Source organism: Cephus cinctus, unplaced genomic scaffold, assembly GCF_000341935.2.
Source record: "Cephus cinctus unplaced genomic scaffold, Ccin1 Ccin1_scaffold0240, whole genome shotgun sequence".
NCBI lineage: Eukaryota > Metazoa > Arthropoda > Insecta > Hymenoptera > Cephidae > Cephus > Cephus cinctus.
Genome location: NW_014332956.1, coordinates 1,163,844 through 1,182,885, shown reverse-complemented (window position 1 = coordinate 1,182,885; position 19,042 = coordinate 1,163,844). Strand labels below are relative to the sequence as shown.

At 36.7% G+C, this 19,042-nt stretch overlaps 4 protein-coding genes and 1 long non-coding RNA gene across 21 annotated transcripts in view; 2 read left to right on the top strand and 3 right to left on the bottom strand.

Annotated features, from left to right (window-relative positions):
- The first annotated feature begins 567 nt into the window (after positions 1–567).
- LOC107265861 lies at positions 568–7,206 on the top strand. Of its 11 annotated transcripts, none has more exons than XM_025083051.1 (5): positions 568–859; positions 1,193–1,223; positions 1,286–1,415; positions 1,503–1,751; positions 1,839–4,800. In XM_025083051.1, the coding sequence occupies exons 3-5, from the start codon at positions 1,397–1,399 to the stop codon at positions 4,766–4,768; spliced, it is 3,198 nt and encodes a 1,065-aa protein (XP_024938819.1). In that variant the 5' UTR covers positions 568–859; positions 1,193–1,223; positions 1,286–1,396; the 3' UTR covers positions 4,769–4,800. The 11 variants fall into 11 exon arrangements, 8 of the variants coding, with proteins under 8 accessions (XP_024938819.1, XP_015591218.2, XP_024938816.1 ...); XM_025083048.1 differs by lacking the exon at positions 568–859 and adding an exon at positions 958–1,092; XR_001537309.2 differs by lacking the exons at positions 568–859; positions 1,503–1,751; positions 1,839–4,800 and adding exons at positions 5,247–5,583; positions 5,674–5,824; positions 5,898–6,195; positions 6,801–7,206 and having other exon boundaries at positions 967–1,451.
- On the bottom strand, positions 4,800–11,295 carry LOC107265863 (protein yellow). 5 transcript variants are annotated; one of them, XM_025083060.1, is made up of 6 exons: positions 10,853–11,295; positions 9,330–9,562; positions 6,798–6,940; positions 6,265–6,564; positions 5,926–6,175; positions 4,800–5,843 (listed from the first exon to the last, which is right to left on the bottom strand). In XM_025083060.1, exons 2-6 carry the CDS (start codon positions 9,538–9,540, stop codon positions 4,900–4,902), a joined length of 1,848 nt encoding a protein of 615 aa, XP_024938828.1. In that variant the 5' UTR covers positions 9,541–9,562; positions 10,853–11,295; the 3' UTR covers positions 4,800–4,899. The 5 variants fall into 5 exon arrangements, with proteins under 5 accessions (XP_024938828.1, XP_015591220.1, XP_015591219.1 ...); XM_015735734.2 differs by having other exon boundaries at positions 9,330–9,564; positions 10,857–11,295; XM_015735733.2 differs by having other exon boundaries at positions 9,330–9,547; positions 10,857–11,295.
- On the top strand, positions 7,927–9,102 carry LOC107265865. Of its 2 annotated transcripts, none has more exons than XR_003059191.1 (2): positions 7,927–8,034; positions 8,179–9,102. It is a non-coding gene; the product is annotated as an uncharacterized LOC107265865 (long non-coding RNA). The 2 variants fall into 2 exon arrangements; XR_003059190.1 differs by having other exon boundaries at positions 7,936–8,019.
- Positions 11,296–11,746: 451 nt separating the features above from the next.
- LOC107265864 (major royal jelly protein 1) lies at positions 11,747–13,885 on the bottom strand. Its single transcript, XM_015735736.2, has 5 exons — positions 13,588–13,885; positions 13,282–13,448; positions 12,700–12,912; positions 12,210–12,626; positions 11,747–12,114 (listed from the first exon to the last, which is right to left on the bottom strand). The coding sequence occupies exons 1-5, from the start codon at positions 13,766–13,768 to the stop codon at positions 11,860–11,862; spliced, it is 1,233 nt and encodes a 410-aa protein (XP_015591222.1). The 5' UTR covers positions 13,769–13,885; the 3' UTR covers positions 11,747–11,859.
- Positions 13,886–15,416: 1,531 nt separating this feature from the next.
- The window catches only part of LOC107265868 (protein yellow), a 5,553-nt gene continuing 1,927 nt past the window's right edge, over positions 15,417–19,042 (bottom strand). The window contains exons 2-7 of one of the 2 annotated variants that reach the window (XM_015735742.2): positions 18,340–18,581; positions 18,006–18,187; positions 17,420–17,886; positions 17,100–17,340; positions 16,784–17,007; positions 15,417–16,541 (exon numbers count right to left, since the gene is read on the bottom strand). In XM_015735742.2, the coding sequence (XP_015591228.1) occupies positions 16,499–16,541; positions 16,784–17,007; positions 17,100–17,340; positions 17,420–17,886; positions 18,006–18,187; positions 18,340–18,581 (1,399 nt within the window). In that variant the 3' untranslated portion in view covers positions 15,417–16,498. The remainder of the gene's footprint in view (positions 16,542–16,783; positions 17,008–17,099; positions 17,341–17,419; positions 17,887–18,005; positions 18,188–18,339; positions 18,582–19,042) is intronic. The other variant, XM_015735744.2, reaches the window with a different exon arrangement.

Below are 19,042 nucleotides of genomic sequence, written 5' to 3'. Positions count from 1 at the left end.
TATAAGTAAGGTAAGTTAGAGTCCCTCTAGTAAGAGTCCGACCAACGGTGGGGCTTGTTAGTGATTGGCTCCGCCATATGATGGGCTCTTTCCGGAATAGAATGGAGTGTGTGAATATGTATATGGGAGAGATTCGCATTGTGTAGGTGGGTAGGGTTAAGCCCTGTACGGCGGGTTGCCTGTACCTGGCGCGAGACTCGACCGAGTCTCGCGCAATGTCATGGTGGCGCCAAACAAGCCCTTAAAATGGCGTCCCTTCCGGGTGTTGGCCGGACTCATACTAGAGGGACTCTAAGGGCTCATTCAGACCAAAAGCAGCGGGAAGCGGGAAGCGAGCAGCGGAATCTTGGCCGCAAAACTACATTTTCTGCCTTTTTATATTAGGTAGTCGTATGAAAGCATTAAGAAATAAGTTATTTACCTTAATTACGTATAAAGAGTCAAGTATACTACATTGGAAATAGTAATACATAATTTTTCTTAAAACATGACTTCATTACTAAGCAGATTCCAATGCTTGAACTGCGATTTTGAAAACTTGATCAACGTTCAACTTTCCGTAGCAGCGAAATAGCAAAAAGATGATGGCAACCCTACTTCACGTCATAGTTCATGTTTGAAATAAATTTTGAATTCGGCATCAGACGAAATGTGTATAGCCCGTGGTATAGCCTCGTTGTATGTTACATGCATGTAGTCTCCTTTGTTACAATTTAACATCAAGATCAATCACAATATGCCAATGCTTATGTACGTTGGAAAGAGGTACCACTCTATTCTAAAGTTTCAAACTGCTTGCTGCTCGCTTCTCGCTTCCCGCTACTTTCGGTCTGAATGAGCCCTAAGACCGTGCTCTAAGGTAAGTGTAACTGCAGTGCCATCTTACACATAGATATTGAACTAAATTGACATTCAAAAAAAATACCTGAACACTTAACAAATGGAAATTGCTAGTCTAATGTCAGTATGTTAATGCATAGTGTAAACAAATGATTACAGTCTTTTGTGAACTATCAAAACTGAACATGTCCATGTCAAAATTCGCAGCCTGTTTAAAAATTCTATGTTATCAGGATTTTGTCCACTTATCGAGTTTGTGTCGTGTATTTTAGATGATTTTACTTGACCCATAAATCTTCGAATTTCTAATGGACTTGCTCCTCGGACGACTAATAGATTTATTTCTTTCCAGGGAACTTCTAATAACGACACTTCTTAAGCTGGTTATTAGCTAATCAACGAACACCGTAGACAATGTTGAAAATTTGAAATTAGTTTGTTCTAGGTGGTTTGTACGATACACTTCCTTCCAAGTGCTTCCAAGCTTGATGAGAGTGTAATCAAAATTTGGAATCTTCCAGTAACTAAGGATAGTCCAAAAGTGATTGTTAACTTGATGTACTGGATAAAATTTCGTTAGTTGGCTGCAGCAAGAGAAACATAAATTAATGGTTTGTATATAAACGAAAAGGAAATCATGGAGGATCATTTACTTTTTTCAGTATTGTCAGGAATTACTTATATAAGGAGCTATACAGCAAAAATTTATTGTATATTGCTGTTCCTCATGTTGATTCCTATTCTCACATGGCATTTGCCGTTTCTATTAGTACCATGGATGATCCTGGAAGTGATCAACAAATTCTTAATGCAGCCTCTTGTCATTCTACTTGGTATTTTATTGTGTATCATCAAAAAGTGCTCATTTAGGAATTTATTTGAATTCCTCATGCTCGAATCAGTGCTCTGGAGTTAGTTCGTAGTTCCTTCTGATTCTTCAATTATTTATTGATAAGCCTGTTCGTCAATTAAAGGGTTACTGATTTTTTATATTCTAGTATTATCTGTGCGTAATTGGTTCTCTGTTAAAAAACTATACAATGGACTCAAGCATTGTAAACAAATTTTGACCCTCCGTGAAGCCCAAAAGAATCTGGATCAGAATTACGAAGAAAGTATACTGTTCTTGGATCAAAGACGGAGCGTCACCAGCGTTTTGAATATTCATGAATTGACATCACCTTTACCTTTCTTGAAAAATCCAAAACTAACTGAGTCATTGCCAACATTGCTCACTACGGACAGTTACAATTCTGAAGACATTGATAAGGCTTCAAGTATTACTTCTCTTGATATCGATCTTAGTCCTGCTCAAAAATCCATGAAGATCCTTGGAATCACCGGGGAAGACATAATGAATGTGAAGATTAACGTCAATAGAAAAGTTTCCACAGCATCCTCAGAAGTGATATCAGTAGGTAATCAGATCACTGTAGAAAAAGTACAATGTTCGTGTACAGTGGAAACATGTTCAGATGACGAGGAAAAACATAGTGAGAATTCTGACAAATTAAACAAAGAAAAAATGACTTTGAGGAATGATTCTTTTTGTCAGGACTTTTTTGATAATGATAAATTTCCGAGTAAATGGTCCTCAGAGGAAGATCTCGATGACCAGAAGGTTTTAAAAAATTTTATGGAAACATATACAAATATGAAAGAACAGGAGGATTGTTCGACATTTTATCCTGCAGATGAAAAATTATCTGAGGAAACTCTTCTTAAGGAGAAGCAGAGTAGTTTTGAAGAAGTGAAAGACACACTGTCTAACAATAACATCGCTGAACTTCTTACAGAGCCTGAACCAGCTATTTCTGTTGCATTAAACGATGATCGGAATAATTTGACAGAGTGTACAAATTTGAAAAACATAATTCGTCAATTAAGCAATGAGAATTGGGCAATGAAAATTGGACTTAGGAATCAATTGAGTTCGAGATTCAATGAACAATGTTTAATGTGGACTAATGTTTTTTCAAAGAAAAATATTCAGTCCTGGCTTGAACATCCTGTTAAATGTCAAATAGAACATTTTAATAAGTTACCTCAAAATGGATCAAATAGTGTAATGAAATATTCTAAAAAATGTAATTACTCACAGACCACTTGGAAACTTGAGAGTATATCGAGACAGGTTGGGACGAATAGTAACAAAGAAAAAAAAGATATGAATACTAATGAAATGGTCTCTTATTCGAAAAAACAGAATCATCAATCCAACGTTATTTCGACAAAAACTCCAAAGCTGAAGAATCAACAGGAAGTTATTAATGAGACGATTTCTTGGGGTACAGTTACACTGGCTCAAAGTGCTCATTCCTCAGGATATGAAAAGATCAAATCTAAACCACCAGTTTATCCAAAAAAGGATAAAAAGTCCTTTCAGAATATTAGTACTGAACCTACCATAAATTCAATCAATAGAAACGCCTCGAGAACCCAGGATCGTAATAAAATACGCAAAAGATCCAAGGATCGAGATTCTATGAGAAGTTCAAAGTCTTCGAGGATTAGCAGGATATCCGAATCATTAGAAGAACGAGAAGCTAGAGAAATGAAAGCTCTCAGAGCTTACAATGAAAAAACATTAATAAAAGATAAGCTAGAAATGGAGAGTAAAAAACGTGATATTTCTATAAAGAATGATAGTGTAGTAATCCGTGAAGATTTAAAGGATCCTTCGAAATTTCCAAACAAAAATATTTTGAAAAATTATGATCCTTTGAGAAACACATATTATCCAAAGACTCAGGATATTTTTATTAAAAAACTGAATATATCTGATAAGGATGCTTTGAGTATCCTTGAATTTTTGGATACGTATAATATTACGCAATTGATACAAGAATTGAAAAAGATCAGGGACCTCGATATTCTAGAGCCAAGAGAATCCAATATTTTAGAAAAAGAGAAAATTAAGCGTTCTTCATCCTGTAACAATCTGGCTAAGGATTTACAGGCGGACGTCCTCAATAGGATTACTACCTCTGAGAATATTAATAAAAATATAAAAACTCCAACTTTTCAAGAGGTAAAATGTAAGGAAAACATATCCATATCTGTAATGAACGAAAGGACATCACAAGACCAAATAAATATCCAGGATAAAGGGAACAATGTAAAAATAATTGGAAAAAGTGAATCTTTTAAGGAAGTCATTAAAAATATTAATTGGATATCCTTTACAAAAAATCAAATTGAAACGAATACCTGTCCCACAGAAAATTTACAAGATAATCATTGGCAGGATCAGAATGAAAATGAAGCCGTAAAATTTGATGATACGTTGCATTGGTTGATGAGGATCATCTATTTTACGAATCAAGACGAAACTAGAACATTGAAGTCCTTGGACTATAATAGAAAATTTGTTGATCTTGAGATAATGATTAAGGATTTGAAGGAATGGAATTTTGTCGGTGTCCCAAGTGAATTTGTCAGTCAGCCTTCTGTAGAAATCGATTTGTCACTTGATGACTCTGCCATACCTTGCGGATTTAAATTGTCCCAGTTAAATATTCCGGATGAAGAACCCTGTACGAGCGCAGGAATTCCACTTGAGAATTCCTCAGAAATTCAATCTCATGCCAAGCCAAACATTGAGAAAAATTGTTTAAACGTTCATGACAATCCAATGGATTTTAATGATACCAAAAAAATACGTAACAGTATATACCTTCGGCAACATTTCTTTCTTTATGAGTCCTTGTTAAAAAATGCTACATTTCCAAGCAAAAATAATCTTGAGGATATTCAGAAATCGTCAAACGCAGAATCGCTCTCAAAAATATCCTCCAGTCACTCGTACAGCCTTGACTCAAAAATACCATCTGACAGTTCTAATCAAACGATCTCATTAGGTGATCAAAGCATAATGGAAGAATTTTCAAGTGACTCTTTCGACAGGCAAGGTACAACAGAAACATGACAAAGTAATAAGAATAAATAAAATTGTCCAATACTCGTAAAAAAAATTGTCCTTTTATTTCAAGGAGTCACACATAATTAAAATGATTATATACAAAAGACATGGTAGTACCAATCTAAAAAAAAAGTATCTTAACACGTATCATTATCATAACCCTGTTCGGATTTAGGCACAACGTAATTAGGATCACATACAGTGTTCCTGATAGCTTCCTTAATATTAGCTTTGAAGATCCTATAATTAACATTCCTCGAGTCAAGATGGCCATATAGATACATAGGTAATCTATTAGATAATATCCAAACGCTTGGATCATCCTCATGATCGACCTTAATATCATTAGGGAAGACCAATGAGACATTGCTTTGCCCGACCACCCCCAAATTCTGCGGTATATATTCCTTCCTTGTATCCCAGCACCACACCGAATCCCTGGTGACCATATTAAAGAACATAACACCATCCTTATCAATGGCAGATCCGGAGCTGTGTCCAAAGTCCTTAGCGCGAGGTCTGCCAATTGGCACAAATTTCTCCGGATTATCATCAGCAGTCTTCTCATCCCTGAGGACCGAGGTGGATACGGCAAATTCCCGGAAACTGGACATGGGATGGAAGAACAATGTCCTGTCGCCATTGATATCAATTGGACTGAGGGCTATTCCGAATATTCCATCTGTCCATTGAAAATGGAGTCCATGGAGCTCATAACGAGATGACAGAGGATCCGGGAAGAAGAAGTGATGTTGAATCCTAAAGGACGTATCCTTCGAGTAGTCATAAGCGACCAGACCAAATCTCCAGACGTCGGACAGGTAAGCGACGGCAGCGCCGCAGTTGCCATTGCGCACGTCGACTACTATGTTTGAATAAAGAGAGTCCTGCTTTATCTGTCCCGGTGGAAGAGCGAAACGTCGCAGTAGGGTATCCGTCTTCAGATCGAATACGAAGACCTGGGGTGGACATATTTGATGAGGGCTACTAGTGACGTTAACCTGACCAGAGTCTAGGACCCAGAGTCGGTCACATTCATCGACCTGAACACGGAAGACCGAAGTGAGTCCTTTGCAGTGTTCTGAAATATTAAGATATAAATAGAAAATTAAAAACCATTTGTCTACCCAAACAGAAACCCCGGGATCGTTAAAATTCATTACCTGACTGATGCCAGTCCCAAGAGGGATACGGTTGAAGCTTTGGATTTATACTTCTTGCATTCTTGGACACCGTTGCCAACGTGACGGGTATGCCTTCCTTCCACCTGGGTAAGGTCACGAAGACTTTGTCCCGCCATAACTCCAAACCCAGAGGAAGACAATTTTCAGGAATATATTCCCCCTCGAAGATGGCTCTTCGACGTGCTTCTTTACTACCGAATTCAAAGTCCACCATGTCCCAAGAGAAGACCTGAAGAAACCATAAACATGGTATATGATTAGCATTTCTTGTTTAGTTTCAATATTTTAACGGTAATGCAAATGCACCTACACACTTACCAATTCCATTGACGGACCAGCATATTCATCCATAGAATCCTCGTTTTTCGGAGGCGTATATTTATGACTGGTCTTGTATGCCTCTTTCGTCAAGTCCACATTACCCAAATTCGCATTGGATATTTGCCGAACCGAATTAGGATCTACAGCATTTGTAAATGAATCGAGAGCTCTGCCAGAGATCGGAGTGTTCTTCGAATTGAATTCAGTATACGCGAAGTCCTGGTGTTCCGTTGGTTTTCGATGTGCTGTAGTTTCCGGTGACGAGGGATCGCACGGTGGAAAGTGTCTGGGAACGTCCTGCAATGCCGGAACCGTACAAAGAACAATGAAACATACATAGATACGCGTGTACGCGTACCGTATTAAATTGAACTCCAAAAGAAACGGCAAGATAAGAAAAAACATACGGATATGATACATAAGAAATATTCATACAAGGAAAGAGATACGACTATACCAAAGGAATTTCTCGTACGGATAGGAACCATTGTTTTCTTTATTTTATTTCTAATTTATTTTATGTAATTTACCAGAGAATATCCGGTGGGATCGATTGAGGGCAATGGCGCCTGCAGCTCTCTGGATAATAAGTCAGGGCCGGTGTGCTGTACGTATTGTCGCGTCCCACCCAGCAGCGACATCGACACCAGCCACGGTATGACGTTGGCCATACCTGTATAGATAAAAAGAAAAAAATATACACTGGAATTCGAATTCACGAGGATTTCGTAGCGTCAGCAGCCATTTATGATATCAAGTGTTGCGTAATGAGAACACATCATGCTCCACGATGACCCAGTTGCGATATGACGAATATTAAGCACTGTTCTCTGGTTATTGGCCAAGGAAGATCCAATCGAATTACGGTACGATGAAAATAAAAACAATGTATCAACTTAAAAATACGATTTTATAAAATAATAATATTTTTCTATCCAAGTCGTATGTGATGCACTATGACTTGTCACAAAATTATACAATAATTACATTGCACTTTTAATAAGTATTTTTGAATTTGACAGATTATTCTTGTTCTCTTTTTTTTTGTATATTTAAAATAACCTCTGACCTTTTATCTTTTGGCTGGTTCAGTGTTCACAATTGTTACTTAATATTTTATGAAATTTTTTATGCTATGTTTAATGTCACTGAGGCTTTTCTTGGTGCATGCTCCATCCATCTATGCACACGCTATTACGCGCAGCTTGCAACTACCACTAGGTATCCAAAGTGAAGATAATTCACATGAGATGAAATCGTCCCGGAACTTAGAGAATGGGTTACACACTATCCCTACTCAGGATATCTTGAGGAAGAGGTACTAGGACACTCTCGAGTCTTGCTTGGAAACGGGGTCACTGGCGTATAGGTTCCATGGGTTCCATGGGTGCACAAATACTTCATCCGACGATACCGAAAGAGAAAGGCATCAATATCATATACATATAGACATCATCATCTATAGTTTCTTATATATACATTATTAAGCATAAGTCATTATAAAATCCTTGAATAATTGTTAGGCAGTAATTGATTACCAAGTATCAATATTTATAATGATTGCGCAATCTTAAAATATGCAAATCATAAATGTCAATTTATTCATGGTTTCCAGTGACGATATGCCAAGGTTGCTTGAGACCTTAAAAAAAAAACGATTTTTTCTAACCAAAGTGAAAACTGGGTTCAGTCAATTTTCTGGAAAAACAATTAAACTCGTATGGTATTCCAAGAGAAAGGCGTGGTCTTAAAGTACGGAATTCTTATGTAATGTATTATTGTGTTATTTTTTATTTTTTTCATGCACGTGACCCAATTGGTCGTAACAATAACGTGTGTGTACAGACACGCATACTGTTATGGAAAGTCTTACATAATTGTTAGATTTAAAACTTAATTGTCCCTATGAAGGAAGAAAATAATGACGATCGATGAAGTTGATGGAAAGTTGGTAGAAATCAACGACCAGATCGGACGATGCCGTAGATTACCGATCGTCGATCAGATCAAGCAAATGACAATTACGAGCGATTACGCTGCGTCTATGGAATATAACAGACGCTTTTGCTCCCAAGTACAAAGTGAAGAGAAGTATATAAGTAGGCGTGTTACGCTCAAAAGTTTTCATTCTTTTAACGGACAGACAACAGTGCAAACTACGAAGGTATGAAGAAATTGGACTGGTACGCCTTCTTTTTTACTAACCAGAATATTCACTCTCGATAGATGAATTCGTGGACAGCAGAGTCTGTGCACTTTTTATGATTTTTTTCATAATTTCTTTATCGGTTTATTACTGAACGACAGGGAGAAACTCATTTTAATTTTATGAGCCGTAATGGTTACACTCGGCTACCTACAGCCAATAGACATTAATACGTGTTCTGCATTAATATACAGGGTGCATTGAATTCTTGATGTTGAAGAATTGATCCGTCAATGAGTTACATAAGAATTACTCTTTTCTGATTGCATGACTTTTGAGTCTTCATTTCACGACCGTCTGAGACTACAGGAGGCTTTGGTACTGAGTATTGGTTTTTTTTTTAAGAATGTGGAGGTAGTATTAAGACACTGGTATTTCGATAAAACGATGAAATATTTGTTAAAGAATCTGAAGGCCAACGATTTCTCATTATTTTAATAGGGAATTATGCGAAGTGTTGTTTCATGGATTTTGGTTACTCGATACACTCTCTATAGCATCTGTAAAGCGACATGCATAAATTTTCAAATTAACTAGGAGTTCAATGTTCATTATGCAAAATCAATTATATTATTTGTCAACTTACAAGGAGTCGCTTAAATGTACATATAATTAAAATGTCAAGAGGATTCGAGTATTCCTTTCAATACGCCCTAAGCAGCCTCAATGCAGGAGAACCGGTTTATCATACTGTTGGGAAATTCGTTCAACAGCCTCATAAGCTTCCTTTACGAGGAAACATAATACTAATTTTTTCAAAAACTTTATTACTGGAAAATTAGAGTTTTCTGTCGCAATAAAAGCTAAATACTTGTTGCTATACGAATTTTTTTGTCAAGAAAAAAAATATACTTACGATTTTTATTGCGAGCATTCTTCGACCGTTGTCTCTGTGTTTCCAAAAAGTCTCTATGGTACCGATAAATCGAATCGTCACGTGAATGATCTTGGGAGTGGAAAAACGTACTCCCTGATCCTGATCCAGTTTGTGTCCATTTGTAAACCCAGCTGCTGCTGTCCCCGACAACACCGACGTCTCCAGGGACGTTTCTTCGTTTCCTCGCCATCACATTTCTCGAAAATAAAAGACTCTACTCATGTGTATCTTTCAAGATGCACTCGATAAGCAAGCACGAGCACTTGGTACTATCACCCAGTACGTTAAACAGACCGTCGAGAAAGTTCAGGGAAATAAGTTGATCAAGCGTAAAAGGTAAATCTGTCCCAATAACCTGTTCATTTGTATTGGATGAATAATTTTTTTTTACTGTCGTCTGTCATTCAGGCAACAAAAAGAGCACCAGTTACGTGAACATACTGAAGAATCGCTTCGAGTTGTATAACGAAATTCAAATAACTTTTTTCGGGCCAAAAAATATTTGATCCTCCGTCACGTTTATTGATAGAAATAGATCAACAAAGACACGTGACAGTGTATCGAAAATACTTTTATCGTAATTAATCAATTAAAAAAAGTTTTTTTATATGAAAACTGAGCGTTCGAATAATATTAGAAAAAATTTTTTTTTTAATTATAGTATCTATCAACCTGAAAGTGTTGATTAATCACAAGCACTTTTGTCACTCCCGAATAATTTATGTTCTTTCAAAACAGTATGCAGATTATCCTGACAAATTTTTAATTACACACATCGAAGCGGCGTAACCAGAAATTGGCGTATTGCCGGAGACGCCGTCGTTGTGCTGTAAGTCCAGAACTAAAACACGCACTTTCTTCACTAAATATTTAACCCCCAGCTTCCATCTGGCTCCAAAACAATGATAATTTATTATTCGAAACTCTACCTTGCAGACAGTCAAATTTGTGAAGAAAAAAAATATTCAACGTACTTCAGAAGGCACCGAGGTTGCTAGGAGGTTAAGCAAGTCTAGTTCACCCATCAGTAATCATTATTTACTTGTGACTAATGATGATTCAATGAAATTGTAATTTCACGTGGATCAACTGCTCGAATTTTATGTAAAGTACCGTACTTTATTTCGCTTTCGTTACTCTTCGTTTTACGTGAATTTCAAGACAATTACACTTTTGATAATGATCACGAGGACCGGTAACCACGAACGCAGGAAACTTCAAGGAGTGACTGACTCGATTTACACGTAACCGACTGATTACTAGCTGTTCAATAGTGGAGAAAGCACCATTAGTGATTTATCGCTAAGGCTTTCCTGGCATTGGTGTAAATCAGCACCATGCACTCAATGATCATCACCATGATGCCAATAACTACTACCCACCGTTGGAGAGAAAACTTGCTTTGAATATAATAATCGATTTCAGAGTGAAAATACAGGTAACTAAGTAGGTCGAAGACGCGTGAGAAAAATCATAACCAGATTATCATAAATATCCATTACTTACGATTAAATCGTGCTTCAACGGTCAATCAATCAATATTCAATTATTTAATTAAAAAAAATAAATGAATAAGCAACACCAGATTTTGAGTAAGAATTGAAATCGCGAGTAGCAATGGTTCACTGAATATATTCAGATCATCGACTACTTCTTATATAGTTGCTAGAACAACTATCCACTTATGACATCACGGAAACCCGTTCTAGATTATTTCACTGAAATGGGAGCAGTCTCCAAGATCATCATAACCTGTCTACATAGGAAACATATACTAATTTCGGAATCTCCCAATTCTCTTGAATCCATAATATCATTGATTCTCTTTGCGATACCGGATATTAGTGGTGTAGTAAACCGCACGCCGGAAGCGGAACAAACCTTTACAACGCTCTGAAAGTCCAAGCTAACTTGGAACAATTAGTTACCGTGCATTCTGTAGAGACATAAAAAGTAAAAGGCATTTGCACGGATGTTACGCTCGTCTAAAATGAACAGAAAACCGCAGTCTTAAAGCAAAGGCTTGTTACTGGTATACAATATAGTTATATACTACTGTAGGGATGCTGTTAGTAGAGCGATAGCATAGCGAATCAACTCGAGCGTTAACTAATGACCGAATGAGGATACGACCTTAAGCCATCATTTTAATCAGGGACTCCTTACTACGATTATTTAAGAACGGTCATCATTCAAGTAATTGCATAATCAGTACGCTAGTGCCACGGAGTTCGCATCTTACGATTGCGCAGGATCTTTGAGAAATCGCTGATGATGGATCGTCCATCACTTTTTTATTTGATTCCATTTTTTTTTCTACCATTCAAAATCATTCGAGCAAATCGCGCTTGGGAAGCTGATCGATAGATAAATAATACTTTATCGATGGAATCAAATTGTACTTGATTTTTTTTCTTGCGAACAAAAAATTTTATTTTATCTCGATTTTGATTATTAGACATAGGTATCAATAGTGACTGTGCGTTAGTTCCATAATAGTTATAAAAATTCAACTGGTTTTTGAAAATCCTTCAAGAGGCTTCCCTTCGGTATTCGACGATGGAACACAATTGGTATCGGCTATCAGTGACTGAACCGGACCCTCCAATATGCGAAAATTGACCTCATTGAAGTTCATTGTACCAGCCATTATCTTCTGATAACGATTGGACGCCATCAAGACTTTCTCCGGACGTCTTGGGAATCTTTTCACTTTCATACCACTCAAAAACTGAAGTCGTTCCTCATCTTGTGCCACAGTGACCTAAATATGTTTGACAGGAAGTCAATGATATTAATGATCAAGCGTTATGAAAAATTGAATAACTTAAGAAAAAAAAAATAAACATGACAACTCACGATGTTATCCTGATTGAATTCTTTCTTGTAATTCCAACACGCCAGTGACGTATTAGCAGTGGGTCCAAAGAATAGAATACCGCGAGAGGAAAAAGCCTGAGCAGCTGATTGGCTGGGCATTTTATAGTTACTTTTATAATAAGTCACAGATTTATCCCGTGACTGTGAAAGAGCTTCGGTACTGATAGCAAATTGATTGAACGATCCCAAAGGTTTGAAATACAGTAATTTCGAGTGTGGACTGTACTTATCTGCGAGGTCCATTCCGAGGATTCCATCCTCCAGTACGAAACTCTCACCAGCGATAGTGAACTTTACTCCATTTGGATCAGGTTTGAAGACTTTTGACTCCAGACGCCATATATCTGTACCGTCATAAACTATAAGTCCATAACCTTCGACATCGGCTATATAAACCTAGTAAAGAAAATTGGTAATTAAATTTTGTTTCGAAGGTAACAACAACTTTGGATTCCTGTTAGATAATCACATTATGGACTTGGCAGTCTTTACTTGAGTCCACTACAGGTGTCACCAGGAGTCCACGCTTGGAAGAAGAAGAGGTTGCAAACTTCATTGGAATTGTAATCTTTCTAAGTAACTGATCATTGATCAGATCGAAAACCAACAATTGAGCTGGGCACACTTGATCCGAACCGACAACACCGGTATCCAAAACCCATAGTCTGTGACATGCGTCAATCTGGAATGAATTTTAATAATTAAGTATTATTTATTTTAATGTACTGTGTTTTATTTACATACACTGGACTCCCGTTAAGCGTATCCTTGATAAGTATACGTTTCTCCTTAAATGGCTCGCTTATCTTGCACCTGGGGACATTTGGAGTATCTCTACGACCGCCTACCGAGCGTAATGACTGATACGAGCCGAAAGACAACGTGGGTGGAGAAAAGTAAGAAAAAAGAATTCTGATAAGGATTTTTGAAAGAGTGAGGACTCTCGTTAAGTCTTCATTCTCTTTTAATCGGTTTTCTCTACACCCCAAGAATGCCACATTTAACGGGAGACTACTGTAATTATTTTGCGATTGAACTTATTTTTACATACAGTTACTCTGTAGACACCAGTTATACCTGTACAGTCATTTTTACTGGCCCATGACCAATCAGGGTAAGGACTCACAAGAGGACCCCCTGGACCATATAGTTTTGAGACGGTTACCAAACTGGCTGGTACGCCCTTTTGCTTAACGATAGTTAAAAATTTTCGGCCGTCTGTGAAGTGTAAATTAAAGAAATAAAAATTCTTACGAAATAAAAATTTCCGAAAATTATTGTCATTATTATTTTTTCGTTCGTGTAACTCGTTATTGGATTTTTATTAGGACAGATGGTAAAGAAAAATTGCAAATACCTCGCGCTTCGTCAGTATCGATTATAGCACATTGGGTGTAATTGTATTCACCCGACAAAATAGCTTGCTGTCTGTGTTGGGAGTTAACAAATTCGTAATCGATATACTTCCACTCGTGCACTGTCCTGAGTTTGCCACCATGGACAGTTAATACCAATGCAAAAATGTAAAATAATATCATTTTTTTAGTTAAAACACAAAATCGTACGAATCAAATACAAAATACGTTTTTTCACTATGGCAGATATAAGGAAGACAGTCCTCAGTGCACTAAACAAGTATATTGCAACGCAGTTGTAAATATATGGGATTTAACGTGTTATCAGAAGCATATTTACGTATCCGCATACAATGCGCAAGGTGCACACCAGCTATATAAATTTGCAATATGTGCATGTAAAACGTTTTCCAAGAAACGTGCCTAAGTGCCTTGTGAAACTTACTTTTCATATATTGCCATTTACTCCAATTCTTATCACGAAGAAACGGTAATGAACGGAAATTGGTGATAGTATTCTTTTCTTTCAAGTTTGCCTTCTTTTTTCAGTATTATATTTCACAAACCCGATACAGTCATTATATGTCGCGACGATATCGTTAAGTCACGCGAACAACTCAGCACAATAAAATTAATCGGTATTTGAAGGTTTAGTTAGAGCTCCAAGAAATACTTTATTCAATTTATTTTACTTCGATTAAATTTTAGATGACAATTTTTCTTTCGTAAGAACCACTAACAAATATAGGGAAGACTGTCATATTGAATAACCAGGTGGAGCAATTTATCAATTTTTATTTATTTTTTTTCTATTGAGATTTTGATGATCAACTTTAACGTAGAATAATCAGTTGCACTGATATCTGTCTTTGATGTCATTAAGATTGTAGCAGTGAAGTCAGCGAATCTGTGAAATAAATTATTTGAATTTTTGATAAATCAAAGTCTAGCAATGGAGCCTTGATTGATTCGTTCCGTATAAACAGATTTCAAATCTACAATTCGTAAGAGGAGTTGACCTTGATTGACGACCTTGATGATAATCATTAAAGTCACGGTACCATCATAGCGGATATACTATTGTTTGACAGAATTCTACTTACACTTATATTATAGACATTGATGATGCACATCGCAATGATCTTTACAGCAGAGGATCCAATCAGTATAAAGATAGAAATATGGATCACTACCTATTAGTCGGACTCTTGGAGACATTCACATTTCCAAGGGCACTGTCTCCTTCGATCAAATTCGTATTTAAAAAATTTTTCATCTATGACAGAAAGTTGACGATGAAAAATATTGTTATTTATATTGTTATTTCGAATAATATTGTTATTTATCGATATACCTAATTGCAATATAATTTCGTGATTTAATAGTGCAGTAATGACGTAATATTAAAATAACGATATTGACAATGTTCAATTTTCGTATCAATACGACACCATTACGCTGATTACGTCTACACGTCATGGTTGAAACGACATATAATTAATGATTATTGATACACAAGAAATGCCCTGTGTGAAATGCGTCGTTTGCAGGAAAAATGTACTATTACTGATAAATTTCTTCAAGTATAGTGTGTTCAATATGCTTAATATTGTCACTACCTACTGACCAAATACGCATTTAATATGGAAATGGATTCTAAGCGTTTCAAATAAACACAGTTGTCCTTGTACAAATACATAATTAATTTGCATAAAATGCTGTATGGGATTAATTAAATTTTATCAGCTACTAACTTCGATTGGGCAAAGGGGAGAAACGTTACATTAGCTGTATTTTCCATAATTTCTTAAACATTGAAATGTTTTATGAATTGCACTATAATTGATTTTATTTATTTTTTTCATTTTCTGAAAAATTGTTTATCTGAACACTGAAGACGTACGGCGATTATATGTATACAACATTATAGTTATTCTAATCCTATATTTTCTAATACATTGTATTTATTACGCGTAAGAATGCCAATCAGCCGCCAGCGTGAAAAATTTCTAGGAAGCAAGAAATAAATAGCTACGATTTTTATAGCGGATATTATACGCTATAGGCATACACGTTTCCAATCATCACACTTCAAGTTGTACAAATATTTTTGAGATATTAAGTTTATTTGAATTATAACATATGAGTTGACACGAGAAAACTTCGTATACGTGGAAGAGGTGGGGGGTCAATTGTAACAGACACCAAAAATAAAAGGTGATGCCTTATCCACCAAAAAATGTGAATAAATGTCAATTACTGTTCAATTCTTTAGTTTTATTAATTTCACAATTTTTCATCACTCTCATTAAACACATTACAGGAGTATAATTAATAATATCGTTAAATAATTAATTTGACGATAAACAGTATATAATCACTTCCTAGTCCACGTATATGTAATGCATGTTGTGAACATGTATATATATATAGTTTCTAACAAACTAGAAATTTATTATCAAAGAATTGCCAACTCGACGGGTGTCATGAGATTGGCAATCTCCAAGAATTTCGTCAAAACCGACAAGAAAGAAAATTCCTATCTCGGCCACGTTACGTCACCATCCAAGAGTCACACTTCTCTCGCACGCTACAGACCTAGACGTATCCGCTGTTCTCGATACCTACATTATAAAGATTTGCAACACAACAACCAGGAAATATACTAGTTTATAAAAAATATTTGAAAACGAGTTCCAAATGGCACCTCGATGAGAAAAAGAAGATAAAAATTTATATAATAATCACAATGAATAATTTCACTCAATGGCATTCGTATCTTGGGTATAGGGAAATAAACTTAAATCCTAAAGATTTGATTGTTCCGTTTGTTCCGCCTCTTATTGGTCCCCGAAGTCACGCAAGTGGACGTACGTTTTCATGCATGCACATCTTGATCCACGTGGTTATGGCTCATCCGTGGTCGATATAGAAGGTGTAGCGGGCTGGTCTGATCCTGTAGAAGGGATGACGAGGGCCCGTGTTTGTTTCGTTTATTTTCTTACTTTTTCCATCAATACTTTTTCATTACCACGATATACATTAAGAGTACGGAATAGAGCGGTGATTTTGATTTTTGATTAAATTTTTTAAATACAATTGATTATGACACCGTGGTATTCCGGTCCTTTTTTTTTTTTTGATTAACGTTTGATTAACTTCTCGGGGACTCGTGTCCTTTTGTTAATTAGCTCTTACTTAGTAAACAAGATCGGCCCGTACCCTCCTGTGGTTGGACGTTCAACGACATTGCTGATACCAAGGCTGGCAACGTCGCATTTGGTGCCGCGTACCAGTTCGTCAACGTACGCAGCCTGAATTCGAAAATTCGTCTCATTCGGTGTCAACGAACCGCTCATGAATTTTTGAAACGATACCGTCACTACCCATAATTCTTGACGTCCGTTCTTCGCTGTGATTATCTGTAAAAGAGCCGCTCGGCCGTTACCGGAAGTATTCCATAATCATCGAAGTCTTTGATATACCATTAAAAAAAAAACATTCATTTGCGTACCTTTAATCCGGATGGAAATTGCAGTGTTTCTGAATTCACCGCAATTTTCTCGATGTTATCACCGCCGTACGAATAATCACGACTATTCCAACAGCCGATAGCAAGATCGGACAATAATCCAAAAAACAGGACACCGTTTCGATCCATAGCTTGAGCAGCTGATTGAGAAGACCGTTCTTTATCAAAAGCTTGAAAAGATCTTGGAGAAGCATCAGGATCATCATAGAACATTGTATAATTTCTATAAAAAAAAATAGTATGGCCCAGAATAATTTTTAAAATTAATTAATCGGCAAATTATAGATATCTAACATGATTACCTAATCACTGAAGTGGGTACCCAGGATTCAACGCGACTGGCTAACGAATGGAAGTACAGAATTCGGTCTTGATTAAATTTGTAGGGACTCAGGGCAAGTCCGAGGATTCCGTCCATCAGGTCAAAACTATCATCCTTGATATTGAAAGTCCCATATTGTGGATAAGGGTAAAATAAATTATTATGAATCCTCCAAGATTGATTGTTGTACATGTCGTATACAATAAGTGCGAATCCTGTGACGTCGGCGATATAGACAAACGTATCTCTACAAAAACCTTCAGGATCTCGAACGTCAACGATGACAGTGACGTATATGGAATCATCCTTGAAGTGATCTCTGGGAAATCTGTATCTTCTTAACAATCTGTTTGACGTCAATGAAAATGCCAAAATTTGTGGACGACACACTTGGCGGTCACCCAATTTCCCTGTATCAAGAATCCATAACCTGCCGCACGCGTCAACCTGATCGAAGATAAAAAGGTGAAAAAAAAACATAAATATTAAACTATACTGATCTCATGGTAGTTTTCTCGTAAATTTCGTTAAATTTACTATCGATTAAATAAAGCGTATAAACTTACCTGAATTCTATAAACGCTGGTAATGGCGTCGCAGCCACCTAATCGATTCCAACTCCAATCGGGATACGGTGCTATTATTGGATTTCCATCTCGAGTCACGTTGTTACTAACGTATCCAATTGTCACGGGAACGCCATCTTGAAAACGTGGTATAGAAAGAAACACCATAGGGCCTCTTTTACCTATAAGTATTGATGTACAAGGAAGGTCAACTTGTTTCTGTTTTCTAGTTTAATTGCATAACATTTATAGCGTGACAACACTCAGCGTAGCCTTGGCAATTTACTACGAAATTTTACGTGCTCGATTAGTATATAGGTTTGACCTAACTCACCCCCGTAAAATACGTCCATGTCTATTGGCAAGGGGCTGCCTGGTATAAATTCGCCCCTGCTAATGGCAGCTTCTCTGGCTCTTTCACTTGGAAATGCAAACTCGAGAGCTTTCCATGAATATACACCGCGCAGATTGTTTTGCTGATTTGACTGGCAATTAACTGATCCAAAGGATGCGTATAGCAATACTGCTAAGAACGTGTGCTTTGCTGTGCCTGAGTAGAACGACAGTTTGGAACGTCTGAAAAATTAAACATTTTTGGTGAGCTATTATGATTTGCATTTTTATCGTTATTACATTAAACAGCCTTTCGTATATCTCATTTTTTTTTAAAGAATTTTTAAGCTTAACACGGATGACGCTACGTGATTCTTTCAACGTACGTTATTCTGTATGGGCATTTCGGGGGGCCTTCTCTTACGCATTGCAATGCAAATAAGTCACCCGATATTCCATTCGTATATCGATCATATGCTGTTTCTTTTACTGGCACAACTGGTATTGGAATAAAGTTGGAAAAACAAAATATACGCAAGAGCGGATCTTGTTACGACCGATGATAAAGAATTTTTTATTTTTCCCAATGGCAGATGATTTACAATTATTATGCGACTAGTCGATTGTGACGCAGAAAAAAGATGAGAAGGGAAAAGTAAGAGATATGTAAAATAAACTTGTTGAGTGAAGGAACGGGGGGTGGG

What these genes read in the sequence shown, in the direction of transcription:
- LOC107265861 (XM_025083047.1), top strand. Translation starts at nt 1,149, where the DNA reads ATGGACTTGCTCCTCGGACGACTAATAGATTTATTTCTTTCCAGGGAA. An exon ending in GATGTACTGGATAAAATTTC is followed by an intron (nt 1,416 to 1,502) that starts GTTAGTTGGCTG and finishes TACTTTTTTCAG; the next exon opens with TATTGTCAGGAATTACTTAT. An exon ending in GCTCGAATCAGTGCTCTGGA is followed by an intron (nt 1,752 to 1,838) that starts GTTAGTTCGTAG and finishes TTTATATTCTAG; the next exon opens with TATTATCTGTGCGTAATTGG.
- LOC107265863 (XM_025083060.1), bottom strand. Translation starts at nt 9,540, where the DNA reads ATGGCGAGGAAACGAAGAAACGTCCCTGGAGACGTCGGTGTTGTCGGG. An exon ending in GAATGCTCGCAATAAAAATC is followed by an intron (nt 6,941 to 9,329) that starts GTAAGTATATTT and finishes TTATCTATACAG; the next exon opens with GTATGGCCAACGTCATACCG. An exon ending in CTGGTCCGTCAATGGAATTG is followed by an intron (nt 6,176 to 6,264) that starts GTAAGTGTGTAG and finishes TGGTTTCTTCAG; the next exon opens with GTCTTCTCTTGGGACATGGT.
- LOC107265864 (XM_015735736.2), bottom strand. Translation starts at nt 13,768, where the DNA reads ATGATATTATTTTACATTTTTGCATTGGTATTAACTGTCCATGGTGGC. An exon ending in CTGGTGTCTACAGAGTAACT is followed by an intron (nt 12,913 to 13,281) that starts GTATGTAAAAAT and finishes AATTCATTCCAG; the next exon opens with ATTGACGCATGTCACAGACT. An exon ending in AATTCAATCAGGATAACATC is followed by an intron (nt 12,115 to 12,209) that starts GTGAGTTGTCAT and finishes AAACATATTTAG; the next exon opens with GTCACTGTGGCACAAGATGA.